The sequence below is a fragment of the Scyliorhinus torazame genome, chromosome 2 (genome assembly GCF_047496885.1).
Source record: "Scyliorhinus torazame isolate Kashiwa2021f chromosome 2, sScyTor2.1, whole genome shotgun sequence".
Classification (NCBI taxonomy): Eukaryota; Metazoa; Chordata; class Chondrichthyes; order Carcharhiniformes; family Scyliorhinidae; genus Scyliorhinus; species Scyliorhinus torazame.
Genome location: NC_092708.1, coordinates 111,352,032 through 111,373,739, shown reverse-complemented (window position 1 = coordinate 111,373,739; position 21,708 = coordinate 111,352,032). Strand labels below are relative to the sequence as shown.

The 21,708-nt window shown below is 47.8% G+C and overlaps 1 protein-coding gene across 1 annotated transcript in view; it reads left to right on the top strand.

Moving 5' to 3' along the window:
• Window positions 1-21,242, top strand: part of LOC140407786 (ropporin-1-like) — a 170,205-nt gene extending 148,963 nt beyond the window's left edge. The window contains exon 6 of the mRNA XM_072495049.1: window positions 21,038-21,242. Coding sequence (XP_072351150.1) covers window positions 21,038-21,086 — 49 coding nt within the window. The 3' untranslated portion in view covers window positions 21,087-21,242. The remainder of the gene's footprint in view (window positions 1-21,037) is intronic.
• Window positions 21,243-21,708: the final 466 nt, after the last annotated feature.

Genomic DNA, 21,708 nt, shown 5'->3' with positions numbered 1-21,708 from the left:
AGATCACACTGTCCTGCACCTCATGCGGTGCAGGACAGAGTGATCTCAAAGACATGGGTGGGGGACGGTAAGGTGTCAGATATATATAGGGAAATGAGGGACGAGGGGGAGATTATGGTAGATGAGCTGTAAGGGAAATGGGAAGAAGAGCTGGGGGAGGAGATTGAGGAGGGGCTGTGGGCGGATGCCCTAAGTATGGTAAACTCATCGTCCTCGTGTGCCAGGCTAAGCCTGATTCAATTTAAGGTGTTACACAGGGCGCATATGACTGAAGCACGGCTCAGTAAATGTTTTGGGGTAGAGGATAGGTGTGCGAGATGCTCGAGAAACCCAGCGAATCACACCCACATGTTCTGGTTATGTCCGGCACTACAGGGGTTCTGGGTGGGGGTGACAAAGGTGCTTTCGAAAGTAGTGGGGGTCCAGGTCGAACCAAGCTGGGGGTTGGCTATATTTGGGGTTGCACAAGAGCCGGGAGTGCAGGAGGCGAGAGAGGCCGATGTTTTGGCCTTTGCGTCCCTGGTAGCCCGGTGCAGGATACTGTTGATGTGGAAGGAAGCCAAGCCCCCGGGGGTGGAGACCTGGATAAATGACATGGCAGGGTTTATAAAGCTGGAATGGATTAAGTTCGTCCTTAGGTGATCGGCTCAAGGGTTCACCAGGCGGTGGCAACCGTTCGTCGAATACCTCACAGAAAGATAGAGGGAATGGAAAAGAAGAAGGCAGCAGCAGCAGCCCAGGGGGTGGGGGGGGGGGGGGCGTGAGGGGGGGTGGGGGGAGGAGGTGGGGGGGAGGGGGGGGGAGAGGAACCAGAAGGACTCTCAGGGTTTTTTATATATATGTATAATATGTATAGGTCATTGCTATAAATAATTGTGTATTGGACTGTTAAATCATATTTTTGGAGAGTGTTTATCTGAGACAAGGCAGTTGCCATTTAGTTTTAGTTTTCGTTTTTGTTATATATTATTTATTCTTTGTTTATAAAACAGGTCATTGTTATTTATACTGTTATATTATTGTGTAAAGGATACACAATGTACTGTGATGGTTGACCAAAAATTTTCAATAAAATATTTAAAAAAAAAAAAGCTGTGCGGCATTACCTGGCCAGCAGGAGATTCACTCTCCTCACTGACCAACGGTCGGTTGCCTTTATGTTCAATAACACACAGCGGGGTAAGATCAAAAATGATAAGACCTTGCGGTGGAGGATCGAACTCTCCACCTACAACTACGAGATTTTTTATCGCCCCGGTAAGCTCAACGAGCCCCCCGATGCCCTATCCCAAGGTACATGTGCCTGCGCACAGGTGGACCGACACGACAACCTCTGTCACCCGGGGGTCACACGTTTTTACCATTTCATCAAGGCCCGCAATCTGCCCTACTCCACCGAGGAAGTCAGGGCTATCACCAGAGACTGCCAGGTCTGCGCGGAGTGCAAACTGCACTTCTACCGGCCAGACCGTGCGCGCCTGGTGAAGGCCTCCCACCCCTTTGAACGCCTCAGCGTGGACTTCAAAGGCCCCCTCCCCTCCACCGACCGTAACATGTACTTCCTCAGTGTGGTCGATGAATATTCCAGATTCCCCTTCGCCATCCAATGCCCCGACATGACGTCTGCCATCGTCATCAAAGCCCTCAATACCATCTTTGCTCTGTTCGGCTTCCCCGCCTACATCCACAGCGACAGGGGATCCTCATTCATGAGCGGATGAGCTGCATCAGCTCCTGCTCAACAGGGGTATCGCCTCGAGCAGGATGACCAGCTACAACCTCCGGGGAAACGGGCAGGTGGAGAGAGAGAATGGGACGGTCTGGAGGGCCGTCCTGCTGGCCCTACGGTCCAGATATCTCCCGGCCTCCCGCTGGCAGGAGGTCCTCCCCAACGCCCTGCACTCCATTCGGTTGCTCCTGTGCACTGCGACTAATGAAACACCCCATGAACGTCTCTTTGTCTTCCCTAGGAAGTCCAACTCCGGGGTGTTGCTCCCGACTTGGCTCACAAGACCCGTACACCTCCGTAAACACGTACGACTCCACAAGGCGGACCCGTTGGTTGAGAGGGTACAGCTACTCCACGCCAACCCACAGTACACCTACGTAGCGTATCCCGACGGCCGCCAAGATACAGTCTCCCTCAGAGACCTGGCACCAGCTGGTTCCGCACACTCACACACCACCGGTCCGGCGCCACCCCCCCCCTCCCCGGCGCACCCAGCCGCAACCCCCGCCCCAGGACAATCCGACCTTCCCCTTCCCACACCCGGGGATGAAGAGGACTTCGACACGCTCCCGAAGCCACCGAAGACCAGACCGACACCGGAATCGCCGCCAGCACTGCGGCACTCCCAACGGCAGATCAAGGCTCCGGACCGACTGAATCTGTAACATGACCTGGACTTTTAAAACATCATCGCTCTGTATATAATTTTCCCCACCAGCCTGCTGGTCTCAATTTTTTTTTTCTCTCTGTACTTTAAAACGTCTACCTGTATATAGTTCTCCTCCACACCTGCCAGACTCAATTTTAACAGGGGGTGAATGTGATAGTCACCACTGATGTATATATTGTATGTAGAGGATGTCGGTGTAGGTGCTTTACGGTAAGGTCCTGTACTACAGGTACATAAGAACATAAGAACATAAGAACTAGGAGCAGGAGTAGGCCATCTGGCCCCTCGAGCCTGCTCCACCATTCAATGAGATCATGGCTGATCTTTTGTGGACTCAGCTCCACTTTCCGGCCCGAACACCATAACCCTTAATCCCTTTATTCTTCAAAAAACTATCTATCTTTATCTTAAAAACATTTAATGAAGGAGCCTCTACTGCTTCACTGGGCAAGGAATTTCATAGATTCACAACCCTTTGGGTGAAGAAGTTCCTCCTAAACTCAGTCCTAAATCTACTTTCCCTTATTTTGAGGCTATGCCCCCTAGTTCTGCTTTTACCCGCCAGTGGAAACAACCTGCCCGCATCTATCCTATCTATTCCCTTCATAATCTTATATGTTTCTATAAGATCCTCCCTCATCCTTCTAAATTCCAACGAGTACAGTCCCAGTCTACTCAACCTCTCCTCGTAATCCAACCCCTTCAGCTCTGGGATTAACCTAGTGAATCTCCTCTGCGCACCCTCCAGTGCCAGTACGTCCTTTCTCAATTAAGGAGACCAAAACTGAACACAATACTCCAGGTGTGGCCTCACTAACACCTTATACAATTGCAGCATTACCTCCCTAGTCTTAAACTCCATCCCTCTAGCAATGAAGGACAAAATTCCATTTGCCTTCTTAATCACCTGTTGCACCTGAAAACCAACTTTCTGCGACTCATGCACTAGCACACCCAAGTCTCTCTGCACAGCAGCATGTTTTAATATTTTATCATTTAAATAATAATCCCTTTTGCTGTTATTCCTACCAAAATGGATAACCTCACATTTGTCAACATTGTATTCCATCTGCCAGACCCTGGCCCATTCACTTAGCCTATCCAAATCCCTCTGCAGACTTCCAGTATCCTCTGCACTTTTTGCTTTACCACTTATCTTAGTGTCGTCTGCAAACTTGGACACATTGCCCTTGGTCCCCAACTCCAAATCATCTATGTAAATTGTGAACAGTTGTGGGCCCAACACTGATCCCTGAGGGACACCACTAGCTACTGATTGCCAACCAGAGAAACACCCATTAATCCCCACTCTTTGCTTTCTATTAATTAACCAATCCTCGATCCATGCTACTACTTTCCCCTTAATGCCATGCATCTTTATCTTATGCAACAACCTTTTGTGTGGCACCTTGTCAAAGGCTTTCTGGAAATCCAGATATACCACATCCATTGGCTCCCCGTTATCTACCGCACTGTTAATGTCCTCAAAAAATTCCACTCAATTAGTTAGGCACGACCTGCCCTTTATGAACCCATGCTGCGTCTGTCCAATGGGACAATTTCCATCCAGATGCCTCGCTATTTCATCCTTGATGACAGATTCCAGCATCTTCCCGAACAACCGAAGTTAAGCTCACTGGCCTATAATTACCCACTTTCTGCCTACCTCCTTTTTTAAACAGTGGTGTCACGTTTGCTAATTTCCAATCCGCCGGGACCACCCCAGAGTCTAGTGAATTTTGGTAAATTATCACTAGTGCATTTGCAATTTCCCTAGCCATCTCTTTTAGCACTCTGGGATGCATTCCATCAGGGCCAGGAGACTTGTCTACCTTTAGCCCCATTAGCTTGCCCATCACTACCTCCTTGGTGATATCAATCCTCTCAAGGTCCTCACCTGTCATAGCCTCATTTCCATCAGTCACTGGCATGTTATTTGTGTCTTTCACTGTGAAGACCGACCCAAAAAACCTGTTCAGTTCCTCAGCCATTTCCTCATCTCCCATTATTAAATCTCCCTTCTCATCCTCTAAAGGACCAATATTTACCTTAGCCACTCTTTTTTGTTTTATGTATTTGTAGAAACTTTTACTATCTGTTTTTATATTCTGAGCAAGTTTACTCTCATAATCTATCTTACTCTTCTTTATAGCTTTTTTAGTAGCTTTCTGTTGCCCCCTAAAGATTTCCCAGTCCTCTAGTCTCCCACTGATCTTTGCTACTTTGTATGTTTTTTCCTTCAATTTGACACTCTCCCTTATTTCCTTAGATATCCACGGTCGATTTTCCCTCTTTTTACCGTCCTTCCTTTTTGTTGGTATAAACCTTTGCTGGGCACTGTGAAAAATCACTTGGAAGGTTCTCCACTGTTCCTCAACTGTTTCACTATAAAGTCTTTGCTCCCAGTCTACCTTAGCTCGTTCTTCTCTCATCCCATTGTAATCTCCTTTGTTTAAGCACAAAACACTCGTGCTTGATTTTACCTTCTCACCCTCCATCTGTATTTTAAATTCCACCATATTGTGATCGCTCCTTCCGAGAGGATCCCTAACTATGAGATCCTGAATCAATCCTGTCTCATTACACAGGACCAGATCTAGGACCGCTTGTTCCCTCGTAGGTTCCATTACATACTGTTCGAGGAAACTATCGCGGATACATTCTATAAACTCCTCCTCAAGGCTGCCTTGACCGACCTGGTTAAACCAATCAACATGAGGATTAAAATCCCCCATGATAACTGCTGTACCATTTCTACATGCATCTGTTATTTCTTTGTTTATTGCCTGCCCCACCATAATGTTACTATTTGGTGGCCTATAGATTACTCCTATCAGTGACTTTTTCGCCTTACTATTCCTGATTTCCATCCAAATGGATTCAACCTTATCCTCCATAGCACCGATGTCATCCCTTACTGTTGCCCGGATGTCATCCTTAAATAACAGAGCTACACCACCTCCCTTACCATCCACTCTGTCCTTACGAAAAGTTTGATACCCTCGGATATTTAACTCCCAGTCGTGACCATCCTTTAACCATGTTTCAGTAATGGCCACTAAATCATAGTCATTCACGATGATTTGCGCCATCAACTCATTTACCTTATTCCGAATACTACGAGCATTCAGGTAAAGTACAATTATGTTGGCTTTTTTACCTCTGTTCTTAATCTTAACACCGCGATCAGTAACCTCTCCTAAGTTATATTTCCTCTTAACCTTTCTCCTAATTTTCCTTGTCGTCGAACCCATATCTTCCTGTAACAACCTGCTGCGTCGCTTACCATTAATGTTTTCACTTCCCGTTTTATTTCTTTTAGTATTCCTGGTCCTATTCACTGAGCTCCCCTCAGTCACTGTACCTTATACTGTCGCCCTTTTTGATTTTTGACTATGGCTTCTCTGCCTTACACTTTCCCCCTTACTGCCTTTTATTTCTGTCCCTGTTTTACTACCTTCCAACTTCCTGCATTGGTTCCCATCCCCCTGCCACATTAGTTTAAACTCTCCCCAACAGCTCTAGCAAACACCCCCCCTAGGACATCGGTTCCAGTCCTGCCCAGGTGCAGACCGTCCGGTTTGTACTGGTCCCACCTCCCCCAGAATCGGTTCCAATGTCCCAGGAATTTGAATCCCTCCCTCTTGCACCATCTCTCGAGCCACGTACGGGGGTAGTTCCCTGCCTGCTGGCTCCGCCAAGTACGCCAAGTATAAATATGTGTGCTCCTCGTACAGCAGCCATTTCGCCAGCTGCTGTAGGAGGCCACACATTTTAGTGTAATAACGCCTTGATTGCATCCAACTCTCGACTTTGTGTAATTGATCGTGCATCACAGTCTTCTAATCTCACCATATTGTTATGGGTCCGGGTTTCCAGAACCCCAAAGTGTTTCATGGAGTTCAAACGACCCACAACTTTTAATAGATTGTGGTGTAGGGAGCACACGGCGTATTCTCCAGGTGTGATACAGCAATTATGGACAAATGGTTTTTAAAACAAAACAATGTTTATTCTATGAACTCAATTTAACCTTTTAAAAACATCTTAACACCCATTACTTCAAAGATAATCCCAAAAGACTACAACACTAAATAACCCTTCAAACTGTTCCTTTAAATATCCAAAAGTCTTCAAACCTTCAAAAATAGACATGCGGTTACATTCAATATATTTATAGTCTTTGGATTTGCAGACATCAACAGACCAGTTCTGTGTTGTCTTCCTGCAGCTCTCAGCAAAACACACAGACACGCCCAGCTTTCTCCTCAAACTGAAACCAAAAGCAGAAGTGAGCTCAGCTCCCCCCACCCTCTGACATCACTTCAGTAATATGATCAGCTCCATTTCTTAAAGATACATTGCTGAAACATCCATTTCTTAAAGGTACTCTCACATGACAGTATCCTCTGGCTGCAGAAGTTAAAGACTTTTGGCAGACCTATCATAGAATCCCTTCTGCCTCCTTTTCTGAAAGGGCAATTGTCTTGCTTATGAGTGTTTCACGGGCTCATGAGGAAAACGAGGTAAAGTCATTCAAAGTTGTCTGTTCATCAGCATCTGAGCAGGCGAGAGGCCACTGACTAGTGGTGCCGAACGATAGCTGAGGAGTGCAAGATAGGTATAATCGCGGCTGTCTAATGCTTTCTTTAGGAGCTGCTGAACAATATGCACGCCCTTTTCAGCCTTGCCGTTCAACTGAGGCTAGTGAGTACTGGAGGTAATATGTTGTAAATCATACTGCCACGCAAATTCTGTCCACTCATAGCAGTCAAAACAAGGACCATTATCACTCATGACCACATTCAGAATGCCGTGGCTGCAAAAAGTTTGTTGACGTTACTGTGAAAAATCTCCTAGTCGCCACATTCTGGTGCCTGTTCGGGTACACTGAGGGAGATTTCAGAATGTCCAATTCACCTAACAAGCACGTCTTTCGGGACTTGTGGGAGGAAACCGGAGCACCCGGAGGAAAGACACAGGGAGAATGTGCAGACTCCGCACAGACAGTGCTCCAAGCCGGGAATCCAACTCGGGACCCTGGTGCTGTGAAGCGGCAGTGCTAACCCACTGTGCTACCATGATGCCCAGTCCCAAAGGGTGTGCTGAATGTGTACAATTTAGTTCTTTCTTTATCTAGTTTAAGTTGCCAGAAGCCTTGTGATGCGTCCAATTTGCTGAAACAGGTTGCTCCTGCCATTTCACACGTTATCTCCTCCCTTTTTGGTACAGAGTAATGTTCCCTTTTAGTATTGTGATTCAAATCCTTCGGATCACTGCAGATTCTTAATTCTCCATTGTGCTTCTTTACATAAGCCATGGAATTAACCCAGTCTTTAGGCACTTCAATATGCTTAATGACACCCAAGCTGTCATTCTCTCTAGCTCTACCTTCAGTTTATTCCTTAATGGTGCTGGTACATGTCCCGGCGCATGAATCACAAGCTTTGCATCTTTCTACAATTGAATCTTATACGTACCAAAACCTAGGAAAATTTCAAGAAATCATTCAGTATGGAACCTCCCGAAGGATGAGGGCCTGTTGCAGCACTGTCTGCACTACAGACTTGTCGGACAACCTGCAGCTTCTCACACGCTTCAACTCCAATTAAAGACTCACGGTCCGCATACCCTGTAATCCCCAACCCGCCACTCCCAGAGGGCGACCGAACTCCACCCGCTGGCAGTCTGCTTGCACCCCACCCAGCACCACATGCCAGCACCCATACTGCCCGCCATGGCCAGGTGCCCTGTTTATAAAGGCCGCCAGCATCCGACTGCTTAACACTGTACTTTTTCTGTTTCCACCCTTCCACCGCCACCCCCCCCCCCCCCCCCCACCTCCCCCCCCCGCCCCTCCTCCGTCCAGGAGAAGAAGGTGCACAACTGCAGGGAGAGAGAGAAAGCTGGAGGGGGCCCACCATACCTGTGGCCCCTCACCATCACAGAACGGAGGGCACTGGACCTGGTTGGTGGGCCCGGGAGAGGGCAGTTACCAAGGCAGAGGTCGGCATCGGGGTACCAAGTGAGCTCACACTGAATTGCGGTGTCCCTAAGACATCCGTGGCACAACCCCACACCACCCCCACACAACCCCAACCGCAGCACCCAACTACCTCTCAACCACTCAACTACCCACCTCTCCCACTACCCCATCCCCCCACACCACCAACCCAACTGCAATCAGCCATGCAGGATCACCTGGCTCATACACAGGAAGCAGCACCTGTCAATTCCTGGAAAGAGAAAAACAGTCAGCTGTGTTTCAAACACCTCAGATCTTTGATCAGCAAGCCATTAATTAATTTCTCTTTGATACTGATTTTACTAGGCTGTGATTGATAGCTTCCACACAACTCCCAGCTGTGTCAGCATTGTTCCATTAATCTCACGTCATGTTTGAGTAACTTTGAAGTGTGCAATGTTTATAAACATAAAGCTTTGATTGACAGCTCCTGGACCACTTCAGAGATAAGCGCTGTTAGTTTCTAGCTGACCACTTCAAAGTTACTGCATGGCGAGGATTGTGAGGGATTAGCGAGGGAATCCCATTATTTGCATGGCTAAGGATTGCGAATCAGGTGTAACTCCGCTCCGGTGGGAGAACATTGAGTGAAACCGACTTGATGTTCGGACAAGACCATTGAATCTTGCAAGAGGCCTCCTGCAGGATTTGCGACACTCGAATCGCCTTGCAATATTTAACAAAATCTTGCAAGACATCACGATATGGATCTCGCCTTCATTGGGTGATCTGGATGCGTTTACAGGATTCTCCCGGTGCCCGGGACCTCACAGCTGCACCTGGGAGACCTCACCAAGGCGGCATTCTGTACTGCTTTCCACAAATGTGGACCAGTCGTAATGGCACCTGGGGGTTCTCCCAGGTCATTAGAGACCCCTGAGTGTTCAGGGACGGGGCAGGATGGCACCCTGGCACTCTCTCTGCCAGGGTGCCATGGTGGGACTGCCAGGATGCCAGGCTGGCACTGCCAGTGATTATGCCTTAGCAGGTGAAAGAGGGTTGATACAATGATTTGGATGTGAGGATTAAATATAGGCTGGGATTTTCCATTTGGGAATCTATGGGCACAATACAATGGATCAAATCCATTAATTTCTCTCAGTGTTTTTTTACAAATATTAAAATCTCGCAGTTCTTTGTTAAAACTAGTCTCCACTTGATTCTCCATTATTTTTTAGATGTTTTTAGTATTTTCCTCTGTGAACACAGGCACATTTGTTTAGTTTCTCTGTCATTTTTTAATTTTTATTTTTATTTTTATAAATATTTTATTGATAATTTTTGGTCAACCAACACAGTACATTGTGCATCCTTTACACAATATTATAACAACACAAATAACAATGACCTATTTTATAAACAAAATATGAATAAATAATAAATAACAAAAATGAAAACTAACCCTAATTGGCAACTGCCTTATCACAAGTAACACTCTCCAAAAATATAATTTAACAGTCCAATATATAATTATCTGTCGCAACGACCTATACATATTATACAGTATATATTAACAACCCTGAGAGTCCTTCTGGTTCCTCCTCCCCCCCCCCCCCCCCTCACCCCCCCTCCCGCCACCGCCTGGTGAACCCTTGAGCCGACCCCCTTAGAACGAACTTAATCCGCTCTAGCTTTATAAACCCTGCCATGTCATTTATCCAGGTCTCCACCCCCGGGGGCTTGGCTTCTTTCCACATTAACAATATCCTGCGCCGGGCTACTAGGGACGCAAAGGCCAAAACATCGGCCTCTCTCGCCTCCTGCACTCCCGGCTCTTGTGCAACCCCAAATATAGCCAACCCCCAGCTTGGTTCGACCCGGACCCCCACTACTTTTGAAAGCACCTTTGTCACCCCCATCCAAAACCCCTGTAGTGCCGAGCATGACCAAAACATATGGGTATGATTCGCAGGGCTTCTCGAGCACCTCGGACACCTATCCTCCACCCCAAAAAATTTACTGAGCCGTGCTCCAGTCATATGCGCCCTGTGTAATACCTTAAACTGAATCAGGCTTAGCCTGGCACACGAGGACGACGAGTTTACCCTGCTTAGGGCATCTGCCCACAGCCCCTCCTCGATCTCCTCCCCCAGCTCTTCCCATTTCCCTTTTAGTTCATCTACCATAGTCTCCCCTTCGTCCCTCATTTCCCTATATATATCTGACACCTTACCATCCCCCACCCATGTCTTTGAGATCACTCTGTCCTGCACCTCTTCTGTCGGGAGCTGCGGGAATTCCCTCACCTGTTGCCTCGCAAAAGCCCTCAGTTGCATATACCTGAATGCATTCCCTTGGGGCAACCCATATTTCTCGGTCAGCGCTCCCAGACTCGCGAACTTCCCATCCACAAACAGATCTTTCAGTTGCGTTATTCCTGCTCTTTGCCACATTCCATATCCCCCATCCATTCCCCCCGGGGCAAACCTATGGTTGTTTCTTATCGGGGACCCCCCCAAGGCTCCAGTCTTTCCCCTATGCCGTCTCCACTGTCCCCAAATCTTCAGTGTAGCCACCACCACCGGGCTTGTGGTGTAGTTCCTCGGTGAGAACGGCAATGGGGCTGTCACCATAGCCTGTAGGCTAGTCCCCCTACAGGACGCCCTCTCTAACCTCTTCCACGCCGCTCCCTCCTCCTCTCCCATCCACTTACTCACCATTGAAATATTAGCGGCCCAATAATACTCACTTAGGCTCGGTAGTGCCAGCCCCCCCCTATCCCTGCTACGCTGTAAGAATCCCTTCCTCACTCTCGGGGTCTTCCCGGCCCACACAAAACCCATGATGCTCTTTTCAATCCTTTTTAAAAAAGCCTTCGTGATCACCACCGGGAGGCACTGAAACACAAAGAGGAATCTCGGGAGGACCACCATCTTAACCGACTGCACCCTCCCTGCCAGTGACAGGGACACCATATCCCATCTCTTGAAATCCTCCTCCATTTGTTCCACCAACCGCGTTAAATTTAACCTATGCAATGTGCCCCAATTCTTGGCTATCTGGATCCCCAGGTAACAAAAGTCCCTTGTTACCTTCCTCAACGGTAGGTCCTCTATTTCTCTACTCTGCTCCCCTGGATGCACCACAAACAACTCACTTTTCCCCATGTTCAATTTATACCCTGAAAAATCCCCAAACTCCCCAAGTATCCGCATTATTTCTGGCATCCCCTCCGCCGGGTCTGCCACGTATAGTAGCAAATCGTCCGCATACAAAGATACCCGGTGCTCTTCTCCTCCTCTAAGTACTCCCCTCCACTTCTTGGAACCCCTCAACGCTATCGCCAGGGGCTCAATCGCCAGTGCAAACAATAATGGGGACAGAGGGCATCCCTGCCTTGTCCCTCTATGGAGCCGAAAATATGCAGATCCCCGTCCATTTGTGACCACGCTCGCCATCGGGGCCCTATACAACAGCTGCACCCATCTAACATGCCCCTCTCCAAAACCAAATCTCCTCAACACCTCCCACAAATAATCCCACTCCACTCTATCAAATGCTTTCTTGGCATCCATCGCCACTACTATCTCCGTTTCCCCCTCTGGTGGGGCCATCATCATTACCCCTAACAGCCTCCGTATATTCGTGTTCAGCTGTCTCCCCTTCACAAACCCAGTTTGGTCCTCGTGGACCACCCCCGGGACACATTCCTCTATTCTCATTGCCATTACCTTGGCCAGGATCTTGGCATCTACATTTAGGAGGGAAATAGGTCTATAGGACCCGCATTGTAGCGGGTCCTTTTCCTTCTTTAAGAGAAGCGATATCGTTGCTTCAGACATAGTCGGGGGCAGTTGTCCCCTTTCCTTTGCCTCATTAAAGGTCCTCGTCAATACCGGGGCGAGCAAGTCCACATATTTTCTATAGAATTCGACTGGGAATCCATCCGGTCCCGGGGCCTTTCCCGCCTGCATGCTCCTAATTCCTTTCACCACTTCTTCTACCTCGATCTGTGCTCCCAGTCCCACCCTTTCCTGCTCTTCCACCTTGGGAAATTCCAGCCGATCCAAGAAGCCCATCATTCTCTCCCTCCCATCCGGGGGTTGAGCTTCATATAATTTTTTATAAAATGTCTTGAACACTCCATTCACTCTCTCTGCTCCCCGCTCCATCTCTCCTTCCTCATCCCTCACTCCCCCTATTTCCCTCGCTGCTCCCCTTTTCCTCAATTGGTGTGCCAGCAACCTGCTCGCCTTCTCCCCATATTCGTACTGTACACCCTGTGCCTTCCTCCATTGTGCCTCTGCAGTGCCCGTAGTCAGCAAGTCAAATTCTACATGTAGCCTTTGCCTTTCCCTGTACAGTCCCTCCTCCGGTGCTTCCGCATATTGTCTGTCCACCCTCAAAAGTTCTTGCAGCAACCGCTCCCGTTCCTTACTCTCCTGCTTCCCTTTATGTGCCCTTATTGATATCAGCTCCCCTCTAACCACCGCTTTCAACGCCTCCCTGACCACTCCCACCTGGACCTCCCCATTATCATTGAGTTCCAAGTACTTTTCAATGCACCCCCTCACCCTTAGACACCCCCCCTCATCTGCCATTAGTCCCATGTCCATTCTCCAGGGTGGGCGCCCTCCTGTTTCCTCCCCTATCTCCAAGTCTACCCAGTGTGGAGCGTGATCCAAAATGGCTATAGCCGTATACTCCGTTCCCCTCACCTTCGGGATCAACGCCCTTCCCAGCACAAAAACGTCTATTCGCGAGTAGACTTTATGGACATAGGAGAAAAACGAGAACTCCTTACTCCTAGGTCTGCTAAATCTCCACGGGTCTACACCTCCCATCTGCTCCATAAAATCTTTAAGTACCTTGGCTGCTGCCGGCCTCCTTCCAGTCCTGGACTTCGACCTATCCAGCCCTGGTTCCAACACCGTATTAATATCTCCCCCCATTATCAGCTTTCCCATCTCTAGGTCCGGAATGCGTCCTAGCATCCGCCTCATAAAATTGGCATCATCCCAGTTCGGGGCATATACGTTTACCAAAACCACCGTCTCCCCCTGTAGTTTGCCACTCACCATCACGTATCTGCCCCCGTTATCCGCCACTATAGTCTTTGCCTCGAACATTACCCGCTTCCCCACTAATATAGCCACCCCCCTGTTTTTCGCATCTAGCCCCGAATGGAACACCTGCCCCACCCATCCTTTGCGTAGCCTAACCTGGTCTATCAGTTTCGGGTGCGTTTCCTGTAACATAACCACATCTGCCTTAAGTTTCTTAAGGTGTGCGAGTACCCGTGCCCTCTTTATCGGCCCATTCAGCCCTCTCACGTTCCACGTGATCAGCCGGGTTGGGGGGCTTCCTACCCCCCCCCCCCCCTTATCGATTAGCCATCCCCTTTTTCCAGCTCCTCACCCAGTTCCCACGCAGCTGTATCTCCCCCAGGCGGTGCCCCCCCGCCCATCCCCTCCCATACCAGCTCCCCCCTCTCCCCAGCAGCAGCAACCCAGTAATTCCCCCCTCCCACCCCCCCCGCTAGCGTGGGAACCAAGCCCGCGCTTCTCCCTTGGCCCCGCCCCCAATGGCCAACGCCCCATCTCCTCCACCTCCCCATCTCCCCCCATCACCACCTGTGGAAGAGAGAAAAGTTACCACATCGCAGGATTAGTACATAAAACTCCTCTTTCCCCCCTTTTTAACCCCCCTCTTCGCCCCCCCACATTCGCCCCACCACTTTGTTCAAACGTTCTTTTTAATAACCCGCTCATTCCAGTTTTTCTTCCACAATAAAAGTCCACGCTTCATCCGCCGTCTCAAAGTAGTGGTGCCTCCCTCGATATGTGACCCACAGTCTTGCCGGTTGCAGCATTCCAAATGTTATCTTCTTTTTATGAAGCACCGCCTTGGCCCGATTAAAGCTCGCCCTCCTTCTCGCCACCTCCGCACTCCAGTCTTGATAAACGCGGATCACCGCGTTCTCCCATTTACTGCTCCGAGTTTTCTTTGCCCATCGAAGGACCATTTCTCTATCCTTAAAACGGAGGAATCTCACCACTATGGCTCTGGGAATTTCTCCTGCTCTCGGTCCTCGCGCCATCACTCGGTATGCTCCCTCCACCTCCAACGGACCCGCCGGGGCCTCCGCTCCCATTAATGAGTGCAGCATCGTGCTCACATATGCCCCGACGTCCGCTCCCTCCGCACCTTCAGGAAGACCAAGAATCCTCAGGTTGTTCCTCCTTGCGTTGTTCTCCAGTGCCTCCAACCTTTCCACACATCGTTTCTGATGTGCCTCATGCGTCTCCATCTTCACCACCAGGCCCTGTATGTCGTCCTCATCCTCGGCTGCCTTTGCCTTCACGACCCGAAGCTCCCGCTCCTGGGTCTTTTGTTCCTCCTTTAGCCCTTCGATCGCCTGTAGTATCGGGGCCAACAGCTCTTTCTTCATTTCCTTTTTGAGCTCTTCCACACAGCATTTCAAGAACTCTTGTTGTTCAGGGCCCCATGTTAAACTGCCACCTTCCGACGCCATCTTGGTTTTTGCTTGCCTTCCTTGCCGCTGTTCTAAAGGATCCACTGCAATCCGGCCACTTTCTCCTCCTTTTTTCATCCATATCCAGGGGGGATTCCCTTCTGGTTTACCGCACAGAGTCTTATTAGCCGTCAAAATTGCCGTTGGGGCTCCTATCAAAAGCCCAAAAGTCCGTTTCACCGGGAGCTGCCGAAACGTGCGACTCAGCTGGTCATCGCCACACCCGGAAGTCCTCTGTCATTTTCTTAATGTCCATTTTTAATTTTCCTGATTCCGTTTGTAATAAACCCAGATTAGTTTTGGACCCACATTAGTAGGGGTTATAATTGCAGCCCCTCTTGTAGATCATGCAGAGTGAGCTGAGTAAGAAAGCTAGTGTTCAGAGGGAGGTGGAGGAAGAAAGGAGTTCTTAATGAAGGCCCTATCTCTTCAGGGTCTTCAGAGAGCACTTCTACTTTCGCCTCAGCTAGGAGCAGTGTTTGAAGTGCCCATATTTTACCAAGGAAGTGAAAACTTAACAGCGCTTCCCATTGCAACTGGACCTGAGGAGGATGTGCCAGTTGCTATGAAGACAACTGTGTCCTCAATTTTTATGCTTCACGGTCCTTCCAGGTGGGAGTAGGCAAGTTTTCCAATATTTCATAGTTCTCCATGATTCACTGCATTAGGAAGGTGACAGAGGCAACTTAATTATCTTACTTTGTTCTTACTAGAGGAAGAATGGGCATGTAACTTTGCTAGTCTGGTGAAATTCACAATGGTGCAGGATGCCACTGATTGCCCACACATATGGGCTGACATATCAATGGGAAGATGTAGAACAACAACTTGATGGACATACAGTTTATGTGCACCATGCACAGATGAGACCAGTAGACGTTTGAGTACATCTCAAATTGGTAGTTCATAGAATTATCATAGAATTTACAGTGCAGAAGGAGGCCATTCGGCCCATCGAGTCTGCACCGGCTCTTGGAAAGAGCACCCTACTCAAGGTCCACACCTCCACCCTATCCCCATAACCCAGTAACCCCACCCAACACTAAGGGCAATTTTGGACACTAAGGGCAATTTAGCATGGCCAATCCACCTAACCTGCACATCTGTGGGAGGAAACCGGAGCACCCGGAGGAAACCCACGCACACACGGGGAGAATGTGCAGACTCCGCACAGACAATGACCCAAGCCAGGAATCGAACCTGGGACCCTGGAGCTGTGAAGCAATTGTGCTATCCACAATGCTACCGTGCTGCCCAAGTAGTAGACTTCTTCATCCTCCCCAACTTTGCTTCCATGAGGCCACAGCTCTTTCTACCAGGCTTTTGGAGGGGGAGAAAGAAGAGGGAAAGATAGGAGGAATCCAGGAAACCTTACCACCAGACATGCTGTTCGTGAGTAGATACACAAAATCTACTGCTGTAGAGCAGGGTTGGGCTAAGTCCAAGCGAGTGATAGTAGTAGGAGACTCGGTAGACAGGGGCACAGACAGGCAATTTTGTGGCCGCAAACAGGACTCTAGGATGGTGTTTTGCCTCCCTGGTGCCAGGGTCCTGGATGTCTTTGAAGGGCTACAGGGCATCCTGAAACAGGAGTGTAAACAGACAGATGTCATTGTCCACATTGGTACTAATGACATAGGCAGGAAGAGGGAAGAGGTCCTGCACGGATAATTCAGGGAGTTAGGTCTAGAGCTAAAAAGCAGGACCTCCAGGGTAATGATTTCAGGATTACTCCCCGTGCAACGTGCTAGTGAGTCTTGGAACAGAGAGATAGTACAGTTGAACATGTGGTTAAAGAGCTGGTTTAGGAGCGAGGCTTTAGATATGTGGATCACTGGGATGTCTTCTAGGAAGGTGGGATCTGTACAAGAAGGACGGGTTGCACCTGAACTGGAGGGGCACCAATATCCTGGGTGGGCGGTTTGCTAGTGCTGTTCGGGAGGGTTTAAACTAGCGTGGCATGGGGGTGGGAACCGGAACAGCAGGCCAGTGAGTATAGAGACTGGAAAAAAAGTGAGACTGAGATAAATATAGCGCAGAGTAAGAGCAGGCAGAGGGAAGCCGCAGGGCTCAGCGGGACAGTAGGTCTTGAGTGCGTTTGCTTCAATGCAAGAATAATAATAAGTAAGACAGATGACCTGAGAGCCTGGATTACTGCATTGAACTATGATGTAATTGCAATTACAGATTCATGGTTAAAGGAGGGACTGGCAGCTTAACATTCCGGAATATCATTGTTTTAGACTGGACATAAGGGGAAACAAAAGAGGTGGTGGAGTTGCATTGCTGTTTAGGGAGCAGATCGCAGCAGTGTTGAGGGAGGACACATTGGAGGGATCTTGTAGTGAGGCATTATGGGTGGAGCACAGGAATAAGAAGGGTGAAATCACAATGTTGAGAGTGTACTATAGACCTCCCAACGGCCCGCAGGAGACAGCGGTGTAGTCAGTTACTGAGCAGGTGTGAAAAAAACAGGGTAGTTGTGATGGGTGACTTTAACTTCCCCCATATTGACTGGGAATGCCTTACAGCCAGGGGATCGGATGAAGAGCAATTTCTTCGATGTGTCCGGGATGGCTTTTTGATATAGTATGTTGACAATCCAACCAGGGAGGGGACCATACTAGACATGGTAGTGGGGAATGAGCCAGGCCAGGTGATAGATGTTTCAGTGGGGGGAGCATTTTGGGCTCAGCGACCATAATTCCATAAGATTTCGAGTAGTCATGGATAAGAACAAAAGTGGCCCGTGGGTGAGGGTGCATAATTGGGCGAGGGCCAATTCCATCCAAATTAGACAGGAACTGGGGAATGTGGATTGGGAGCGGCTATTTGTGGGCCAAACCACGTCTGACATGGAGAGGTTTTTAAAGACCAGTTGATTAAAGTGCAGGACAGGCATGTCCCCGCTAAAATGAAGGATAGAAATGGCAGGATTAGGGAACCATGGATGACAAAGGAAATTGTAAGCTGAGTCAAAAGGAAAAAGGAAGCATACAATAGGTCTAGGCATCTAAAAACTGACAAAGAACTTGAGGAGTAAAAGCAGTGAAAGTAGGAAGGAACTTAAACATGGAATTAGGAGGCTAAAAGGGGCTATGAAATGTCTTTAGCAAACATGGTCAAGGAGAATCCCAAGGCTTTTTATGCATATATTAGGAGCAAGAGCGTAGCAAGATAAAGAGTAGGCCCACTCAAGGACAATGGAGGGAAGTTATGCGTGGAACCACAGGAAGTGGGTGAAATCCTTAATTAGTACGTTATATCAGTATTCACCAGGGAGAAGGACATGACGGATGTTGTGGTCAGGGATAGGTGTGTGAACTCTCTTGGAAATGTCAATATATCAAAGGAGGAAGTGATGAGTATCCTGCATTGCATTAAAGTAGACAGACAAGTCCCTGGGGCCAGATGGGATCTATCGGAGGTTACTGCAGGAGACAAGGGGAGAAATAGCTGGGGCCTTAACAGATATCTTCACATCCTCTTTGACCACAGGCGAGATTCCAGAGGACTGGAGAATAGCCAATGTTATTCCATTGCATAAGAAAGGAAGCAGTGGGCCTGATATCATGGAAGGGAAGATTTGGAAAATATACTGAGGGACAGGATATATGCACATTCGGAGGAAAATGGACTAGTTGGTGACAGGCAGCATGGTTTTGTATGGGGAAGGTCATGTCTCACCAACTTGATTTGAGTTTTTTGAAGAGGTGACAAAGAAAATTGATAAGGGGAAGGCTATGGATGTAGTTTATACGGACTTTAGTAAGGCGTTTGACAAGGTCCCACAAGAAAGATTGGTACAAAAACTAAAATCACATGGGATTTGGGGTGGGCTGGCTAGATCGACACAGAACTGGCTTGATTATAGGAGACATCATGATCGGTACAGGTTTGGATCCTGTGGTGTACTTTTCTTTGTTCCCTTTGTTCTTTTATCGAATTGCAGAATCGCATCTAATGTTGGACATTGTGTTGCATTTTCTGCACCTTCCACCACATGTTTCACGGTGACGGTGGAGATGGCCCACTATTGGGGAGCGCTGGGGGAGGGATTCACCATCAGTGGCCCGGATGATCCCGCCGGTGGGAACGGCTGGAAAGTTTCGGCCTAGGTTTTGAGTTTTGCAAGCAAGGGCTAGTTGGGCACGATCAGTATTTTGCCGCTTTTTTCAACATTACGCAAGTTTTGTTCCAGATGTTGCTTCATAATTAAGTTGCAAATGTTGCAATGGAATTGGATGCCACTTTCACACTGGAAAGGATGGAATCCAACCTCAGTGCAAAGGCCTGTACCAATTTGGAACCAGACTCCACCAAGTGCCTTGACAGTGACAAGAGATTTTGTCACAGGTACTGCACCAAGCATCTCTATGTGTATGTCCATCAGAATTATTTTTTGTAGGGCAGCACGGTGGCGCAGTGGTAGCACTGCAGTCTCACGGTACCGAGGTCCCCGGTTCGATCCCGGCTCTGGGTCACTGTCCGTGTGGAGTTTGCACATTCTCCCCGTGTTTGCGTGGGTTTCGCCCCCACAACACAAAGATGTGCAAGGTAGGTGGATTGAACACGCTAAATTGCCCCTTAATTGGAAAAAATGAATTGGGTGCTCTAAATATTGAAAAAAAATGTATTTTATGTGCTGCCCCATTGCAATCCTTCTCTGAATCCCCTGCATCAGAACCCCTGTGTGATCTCATCGTCCGCTGATTTGCCACATGTCAATCCCAATTATGTACTACCCTCTAAAGTACATACTTTGTCAGTAGCTGACCTAGTGATTGTCAGATCAATGACAGCGTTTATCTATCAGAGGTCTGATGTTGCTTCCACCATTGATTGTGAGGCTGCATCGGCCAGATAGCAATTCTTGGGCATCTGAAAACAAAAGTGCAAAAGGGAAGGATTGGAGGGAAAAGGGTGGAGTGGCAAGCATGAAGTCCATGGTCACACATCTACAGCTTGCATTTCAAACAATGGGAATTTGAGGGTGTATTCACTGATCTTGCCAACCTTTTGAAGTAACAGAACTTTTCCGAGCACATGGCCAGATTCTCAAGCCAGACCCCAGGAATTGACCACAGAAGAGTCCAGTAGCCACCTATGCCCATTCTCTTTGCAGGGCGTGCCTTGAGGGCTCCTGGCACCTTGTAAAAACAATGTCAGCGAATCATAATCCCTACAGTGCAGAAGGAAGCCACTCGGTCCATTGAGTCTACACCAACCCTCCAAACAAGCACCCTACCTCGGCCCAATTCCCTGCCCCATCCCCATCACCCATTAACCCCGCCTAAACTTTGAACACTAAGGGGCAATTTAGCATGGCCCACTGCACCTAACCTGCACATCTTTGGACTGTGGGAGGAAACCGAACCCCCAGAGAAAACCCACAGATTTGGGTGGAGAATGTGCAAACTCCACACAGACATTCACCTGAGGCTGGAATTGAACCCGGATCCCTGGCGCTGTGAGGCAACAGTGGCAACTACTGTGCCACCGTGCCATTCTAACGTAGGTCTCCTGCTTTAGACCTCCATCACTAAAGCATCCAGCATGTATCTGAGAACCTGGTAACGCTCTTTCTGTTCTATTACTTGTCCTCTTTCTTCCACAAGGCCTTTCAAACATTGTTGCAGCAGCTGCTATATCTTGAGTGCATCTCCCCTTTAAGAGGACAGACTGTCTTTAAGTAGTGCAGGCTAGCTGCATGACATGCTATCCATGCTTGATGGTGAGCCCCCTGCTGAGTGTGCAGACAATCAACACTGTGCTTTCCACTGGACTGCACAATACAATCATGTCGGTGAGCAGGCAGCACAAAGTTTGCCTGCTACCAGCCTCTACAGGACTGGGTGCGGAGTAACTGCGCATTGTGAGGTCCACGTCAATTATCAGGCCTAAATAATTTTTTCCCTATATTGATTGATTATAAATATTTGGCTGAAAATATATGCTCACCTGGAATTTTACAATATTTATAATCATCTTTCAAATATCATCAAAATGTTCTCTCAATTCCTTCAAGGGAAGGTTTTGAAGAAGTCAAGACTTCTATTAAATAAAAAGGAATTACAGAGTAATTATGGAGTAATGCCTTTTTCACCTTTATTGTATCTTTTTTCTTGTGACCCACAGTGCTGAAAATGATGGACTTGTCAGAGTGAGTGATTTCACCAACTGCTGACTGCACAAGTAATAAGTCACCCAGCAACTTCGGGAAGTTGAAGGTTACGTAATAGGTGAACTTAACTTCATCTTTAGAAACCACACCTCTTGGTAATGGAGATACTGTGACAGTACTGCTGCTTAAGTTGCATAGATCAATAAACCTCTTAATCTAGTGAGGTCATGCACTATCTGAGGTCTGTGTTTATGTATCAATAACAGACATGTTCTAAGAGCTCTGAACATCCAGAAAGCATCTCACTGATTTATTCAAGCAATTTTGTTTTCTTATCACCTGAAGAGAATATATTATCAAAATAGCAGTCAGCACTGCATTGGCAGGAAAATCTATCAATTCCAACATCAATTACTGTTTTGTTATATTAATCTCAAACAGAAATCATAAAAAATAACATTTTGTATTAAATTAGCAATAAAAATTAACATTTTGTATTGTATTACATTAGTAAACAATGACAGATTTTATATCATGTACAATTTGTAAGTATTATGTAATTGTAAAATCAAAAATTCAAAGTCAGCAGCTCTCATCTGCTTACTGCCCAAATCTCCAAATATTTTTTATCCATTGTGTCAAATACACTTTTCACCTCATTCTGCAAATTGCATTCCAAGGAACA